At 38.5% G+C, this 7,468-nt stretch overlaps 1 protein-coding gene across 1 annotated transcript; it reads right to left on the bottom strand.

Moving 5' to 3' along the window:
- Positions 1–2,250: 2,250 nt before the first annotated feature.
- On the bottom strand, positions 2,251–5,397 carry LOC141665482 (uncharacterized). Its single transcript, XM_074471468.1, has 4 exons — positions 3,211–5,397; positions 2,755–2,904; positions 2,491–2,655; positions 2,251–2,403 (listed from the first exon to the last, which is right to left on the bottom strand). The coding sequence occupies exons 1-4, from the start codon at positions 5,395–5,397 to the stop codon at positions 2,251–2,253; spliced, it is 2,655 nt and encodes an 884-aa protein (XP_074327569.1).
- Between the last annotated feature and the right edge of the window lie 2,071 nt (positions 5,398–7,468).

Consider the following 7,468-nt stretch of genomic DNA (forward strand, 5'->3'; position numbering starts at 1 on the left):
ATTTTTTGGCATTCATCTCTGAGACTATAACTTGTGATGTGTGTGTGTGTATATTGTGGGGTCACAGTACTCAGTAGTTGGTTGACTGTTAAGATTAAGTATTGATAAGGGAAATGGAACGCGTGACAACCCGAATCCCCGACCCCAGATTTGGGGGTGTTACACAGCCTCAGCAGTAGATGTAGAAACTGAATGCTACTTCTTGCTAAACCAAGAAACCAATCTTCTTCCAAGAAACCGATAGCTTCTTGAAGTACTCTTCCGATCAATCTTACAACCAGCATAGTCAGAATCCGTATAGCCGATGAGATCAAAGCCCGTGTCTTTAGGATACCAGATAACCAGATTCGGCATGCCCTTCAAATACCTAAAGATCCTCTTGACATCTATCAGATGTGACTCTTTCGGATTAGCTTAGAACCTCGCACACAAGCATGTTGCAAACATTATATCTGGACGACTTGCAGTCAAGTAGAGAAGAGATCCAATCATGCCTCTATAGTGAGTGATGTCCACCTTTTTACCAGACTCATCTTGATCAAGTTTTGTGGCAGTTGCCATAGGAGTCTTGGCAGGTGTTGAATCTTCCATCTGATATTTCTTTAGAAGATCCCTGATGTACTTCGTTTGACAAATGAAGATACCATCTGGCTTCTGGCTTACTTGAAGTCCGAGGAAGAAATTCAACTCACCCATCATGCTCATCTCATACCTACTCTGCATAAGCTTAGCAAACCTTGCACAAAGTGCCTCATTCGTAGACGCAAATATAATATCATCAACATAAACTTGCACAAGTATGATATAATTTTTATGTTTTTTATGAAATATAGTCTTATCTATGACACCTCTAGTGAAACCATTCTCAAGTAGAAATTCAGAGAGAGTATCATACCATATTCTAGGAGCTTGCTTTAGACCATAAAGAGCCTTGAAGAGAAGATACACAAAATCTTCAAACTCAGGGTTTGTGAAACCAGGAGGTTGCTCCACATAGACCTCTTCTTCAAGCTCACCATTCAGAAAAGCACTTTTCACATCCATCTAATAAACCTTAAAGTTTGAATGTGCAACAAATGCTAAGAACATTCTGATGGCTTCAAGTCTAGCCACTGGTGCAAAGGTCTCATCATAGTCAATGCCTTCTTCTTGAGAATAACCCTTAGCAACCAGTCTCGCCTTGTTCCTTATTACAATTCCATCTTCATCCAGCTTGTTCCTGAATACCCACTTAGTGCCAATAACATATTTATCTTTCGGTCTGGGTATAAGCTTCCACACTTTTTGTCTTTCAAATTGATTGAGCTCATCTTGCATAGCAATCACCCAGTCAGGATCTCCAAGAGCTTCATCTACTTTCTTTGGTTCCATTTGAGAAAGAAACCCAGAAAATAGACATTCATTAGCAGTAGCTCTTCTCGTCTGAACTCTTGCTCCAACATTACCAATAATGAGATCTTCAGGATGAGATCTACTCCACTTTACAGCTCTAGGCAGATTTTCCCTTGATGATTCAGCTTGATTAACATTCTGTTGAGTTCGACTAGCAGATCCTCTTTCTTGTTCTGCTCCCCCTGAGTTGCTGCCATCTTGATATGTAGAATCTGACACTTGAGGACTGGTTCCAGAAACTGTCTCACTATGCACAATTGTGTTACCACTATTGCCATTCATATCTAAACCATCTCCACCATTACCATCAGAATCTGAATCACCATTATGATCATTGTGATGATCATCTCCATTGCTATCTCTATTTGGAACAAACTCAGGTTCGTCTTCATCATCAGAAAGATCTTCCACATTTAAGTGATCATTACTATCTTCCTTCTGAATACTCGAGAGCTTGGTGTCATCAAAAGTTATATTAAGGCTTTCCACAACTTTATTGTCATCAATCACAAACACCCTGTATGCCTTAGACTCCAATGAATAGCCTAGGAAAATACCTTCTTCAGCTTTGGCATCAATTTTACCAAGATGCTCATCGTCCTTTAGCACATAGCATTTTTCTCCAAACACATGAAAGTAACTCACAGATGGTTTCTTGTTGGCCATTAACTCATATGGTGTCTTTTCAAACATCTTGTTGATCAGGGTTCGATTCTGAGTATAACACGCAGTGCTAACAGCTTCAGCCCAGAAATACGTAGGAAGATTGGCTTCATTCACCATTGTCCTTGCAGCCTCAACCAACGTACGATTCTTTCTTTCTACCACTCCATTCTGTTGAGGAGTCCTTGGTGCTAATTACAGTCTCGAGATGCCTTTCTCCACACAGAAATCATTCAACTTTGCATTTCTGAATTCTGTGCCATTATCTGATCTTATGCATCTTACAGGCACGCCAGCTTCTAATTCAATCTTGTTGATGTGATCAATGATCATTTCAGCTGCTTCATCCTTTGAATGTAAGAATAATACCCACGTGTATCTGGAATAGTCATCAACAATCACTAAGCAATATTTCTTTCTCGACATAGACATTACATTGACTGCTCCGAACAAATCCATATGCAGAAGTTGTAAGGGCTCAGCAATGTCAGAAACTGTCTTCTTCTTATGTGATGCTCTCTTTGACTTTCCCTTCTCACATGCTTCACAAAGTCCTTCAGGACAAAATTCCATCTCGGGCAGACCTCTCACCAATTCCCTCTTAACCAAAGAATTCATGGTCTTGAAGTTTAAGTGGGAGAGCTTCTTATGCCATAACCAACTGTTGTTTGGAGAAGCTTTACTATAGAAGCACAGAACTTGACCATCTCCAGCAGAATTCCAGTCAGCTACAAACAAATCACCCTTTCTCACTCCATTGAGAGTAAGCTTCTCATTCTTCTGATTAGAGATCAAACACCTCTCCTTCTTGAACAAAACTTCACAGCCTTTATCACAGAATTGGCTATGCTGAGGAGATTATGCATCAGACCTTCAACTAGAGAAATATCTTCAATGATGACATTTCCAATTTCCAAACAACCATATCCCATTGTATAACATTTGCTGTCATCTCCAAAGGTAACTTCCGGGTCAGCTTTCTCAACCACATTTGATAGAAGGGCTCTATCTCCAGTCATATGCCTCGAACATCCACTGTCCAGAATCCAAATGACCTTCTTCCGCTTAATGCCCTGAAAACAAAGGAGATTAAGTTTTCTTTGGTACCTAAACTAAGTTGGGTCCAGGGGACTTAGAAGCATTTGAATATTTAACATTCTGCTTCACAGAATTGACAGGCTTAGTATGCTGTGCATTGTCTTTGACTATCCCTTTGTCACTTACAGAAGCACTAGCAGACTTGCTTCTGGGCTTGGTGACAGGTGCCTCTTTCCTAACCTTAGGAGGGCTAATAGTCTTAGACCTACCAGTGTGTGTGTGTACATGCTTATCATGATTATGCGATGAATTGTGCGAGTGTGTGGAATCAAGATAAGTGTTCACGAAATTAACAACACATGGCATGCAAACAGAATTATTGCACTTAGGAGATTTAGGCATGCTAGACATTTTATACATATTAGCATTCTTAACATTATCTACCTTAGCCTTCCTATAAGCATAAGTAATATGACCAGCAGATCCACAATTGTTGCATAACTTTCTAGGGCCATTGCCTCCTATCCTGCCATTTTTATTTCTGCTTCTTTTAGTTTTGGAACTAAAACCTAGTCCAGCCTTAGATGTTTCACTATCTGAGTCAGCTGACTTACTAGGTTCCTTTGCCTTTTTATCTTTTAATTCATTTAAGTCTTCAACAAGCAACTCATGTTCAATGAATAGTCTATCCTCATTAAAGGGATCAGAAGATGCTTTCTTGTACAAAGGTTTCTTAGCACTTTTCAGAACGTGTGGTGTATCAGGTGGATTGTCTACTTTTTCAACTTTTTCATTTTCCACCACACGTTTCTTACTTGACTTTCTAAGCTCATCATAATCTAGCCCAATTCCAAGTTTACCACTTACAACTTGGCTAGATATGAGTTCCTTCGCAAGATTAGCAGAATTGGCATAAGCTTGTAACTTAGCTTCTAATTCCTTTATCTTCTCATCTCTCTGAGCAATGGTCTCAACATGATTATTAGCCTTAAGTTCTAGATAGTGATGTTTTTGCCTAATGTCTTCAACATTAACTTTCTCAAGAACTAACTTATCAAGTTCTTCCTGTAGTTTCTTTACCTTTTCTTTTAAGTCTACAGTACCATTAGCATTCTTCAAGGAGACTATACAGTGATAATAGCTCAGATTTATGGAATTATATCTATCAATGCATGCTTTCTCAGTGCATTCAACTTTATTACTATCAAATGAAGATGCAGCAGGTATAGTGATAGACTTTCTAAAAGCAAGGCAGTGTTTATTCTCACATAGGTTTTCAGTATGAAATGGAGGTGAGTAGGAGCAAAGGATTACCTGTCTTGAAGAGTGTGGAGTGTCAGCCATGAGTGCCAGATTTCCAAACTGCTCTTCCTCATCATCAGTATCATCCCAGCTTCTACCCTCAGCTATGTAAGACTTCACTGGATACTTCTTCGAACCTCCAGAATCTTTCCTTTGATAAGCCTTTCCTTTGTCTCTTGCCTGTTGACTCCTTCTACATTTAGTGGCAAAGTGTCCCATTTCTCCACAGTTGAAACACTTGACATTCTTTCTATCCACCATCCCTGTCTTGTAGCCTGAGTCTGAATATGATGGAGATTTCTGACCCCTGTTGCTGCTACCAGATCCCCTGAAGGCTTGTTTCCTCCTGAATCTCGGGTTTCCAAACATAGCTGCCATGTTGACCATGGTGGGATCCTTCATATCTTGCAAATCTTCCATTGTATAATAATCCCTTGGGTCTCCAGAGAGATTTCCATCATCAACTTCAGCATCACAAAGCACTTGATCATTTCTCTTTGGCTTTTCAGCAGTTATGTCCAAGTCCTTGTGTTTACTAGCTACAAGAGCAGTTGTCTTCAGTAACTCAGCATTCTTTACATCCACTGCACCACTTCCATATATAATCTTTTTCTGTTCCAATTCCATTTCATGAGTTTTCATCTTCCCATATAACTTGTCCAGAGACATAGTCTTGAAGTCCAAGGGCTCACGAACTGAATCTCCTTTACTTATGAGATGAGTGGGCAATGTCAACATAAACTTCATGTTTATCTCTTTCTGTTCATATCTCTTCCTATAGATGCTCAGTTCATTTATCAACTTGTTCAATCTTTCAAAGACCGAATTTATGTTTTCGCCTGGGAGAGATTTGAATGCCTCATACTGGGTAGTCAAAATATCAAGTCTGTTTTCTCTGACGTCTTCCGTTCCTTCCATTAACAACTCTATGGTTTGCCACATATGCTTAGCATTTTCACACACAACAATTTGATGGCTCATGTCATCATCCCTGGATTCCATCAACAAGTTCTACACCTTGGCATCCAGACTATCCAATTCAATATCCTTCTCAGAGTAGTCATCTCGATTCTTAGGAATTCTCTTCTCATCATCATTTGGATTCTCTATCTCAAATACAAATGGTCCTTTCTTGATGACCTTAATGTATCTGTGATCTGCAGCTCTGAGATAAAGAAGCATCCTCTTCTTCCATAGATTGTAGTTTGCCTTATCAAATTTCGGAACCTTAAGACCGCCAATCTTTTGAGAACTCATTTTTACAGATCTGTAAAATTTTTGCAATACGAGATCTCAAACTGCAACTATCCAATCAGTCACACAACACAACCAATCAACAAAAACCAATCTACACAACCAGAAGCTATCCCAGTCTCCGTTCAACCAAAATCCAACATAAAACTTGCTAACCTAAAGGATCTGATCCATATATCGATCAACAAGCTATGATTCCAATTGATAGGTCCACTAGGTTAATACAGAGGGGGGTGAATGTATTATCGTTCGTTTTTCAAATAAATTCGCAGCGGATAAAGATACTATGAAAAACAAACACAAACACAAGAGCTTCAGGGGATTGATCTTATATTATTAAGAAAAATCTTTGAGTGGGTTGCTTACAAACTTTGTTACAAACGTAAACAAAGCAACAATAACTTTACACACTATAAAAGATAACTTATCAAATGTATGTATCGCTATCACTCTAAAAAGTAATTCAGGATGAGTCTTAAGAACAAATTACTTGCATCCAAATACATGAAAGTATTTCAGATTTGGCTTCTTTTTCTTTACCATCTCATATGGTGTTTTTCCATGCTTGTTTATGAGTGTAGCATTCTGTGTAAAACAAGCAGTCTGCACAACTTCGGCCCAAAAATAGGTTGGTAGCTTTGCTTCATCAAGCATAGTTTGTGCAGCTTCAATAAGAGTCCCGTTCTTTCTTACTACAACTCCATTCTGTTGTGGAGTTCCAGGTGCAAAAATTCCTGCGTTATTCCTTGCTCTTTGCAGAACTCTTCCATGATTGAATTCTTGAATTCAGTGCCATTATCACTTCTTATTATTTTAACAGAATCTTTGACTAACTTATCCAGCTGTCTGACATGATCAGTTAGAGTAGATGCAGTTTCATTCTTCTTGTGCAAGAAATACACCCAAGTGTATCTTGTGAACTCATCAACTATAACCATAACATATTTCTTCTTTACAATAGACATGATATTTACTGGACCAAATAGATCAACATGTAGTAAGTGATAAGGCTCAAGAATTGAGGATTCAGTTTTGCTCTTGAATGAAGGTTTTCTTTGTTTTGCCTTTTGACATGAGTCACAAAGACCATCAGGAGCAAATATTGATTTTGGCAGTCCTCTCACAAGATCTTTCTTTACTAGCTCATTTATGTTATTGAAATTTAAATGAGAGAGTCTCTTGTGCCAATTCCAGCTTTCTTCAATTGATGCTCTGCTTAACAGACAGATTGCAGAACCATCAGAATTTGTTGAAAGTTTGGCTTCATATATGTTACCATGTATGTAACCTTTCAGAACCACTTTGCCTATAGAATTAATTACAACTTCACAGTGTTCTTCAAAGAAATCCACATGATAACCTCTGTCACAAATTTGACTCACACTTAGTAGATTGTGTTTAAGTCCTGAGACAAGAGCTACTATTTCAATTATGACATTCCCAAGATTGATATTTCTATATCCCAGAGTTTTTCCCATGTTGCCATCTCCATAAGAAACTCGTGGGCCAGCTTTCTCCACAAAGTCTGATAGTAGGGCTTTATTTCCAGTCATATATCCTGAACATCCACTGTCTAGAACTAGGATGTTTTTCCTGTTGCCCTGCAATCACAAAGACCACTATTGATTAGTTTTAAGGACCCAGACTTGCTCGGATCCTTTGGCCTTGTTTAGTTTCTTAGCATTTGCAGCGGATTTAGTTCAGAGTTTATGCTAACATGCTTTTTATCAGACTTTATATCAGACTTTGCATCAGAATTTACACTAGAAGGAATTACACTAATTTTCTTTAAAGAAGGTTTTATTTCATAATAATCATA

The sequence above is a fragment of the Apium graveolens genome, chromosome 6 (genome assembly GCF_009905375.1).
Source record: "Apium graveolens cultivar Ventura chromosome 6, ASM990537v1, whole genome shotgun sequence".
Classification (NCBI taxonomy): Eukaryota; Viridiplantae; Streptophyta; class Magnoliopsida; order Apiales; family Apiaceae; genus Apium; species Apium graveolens.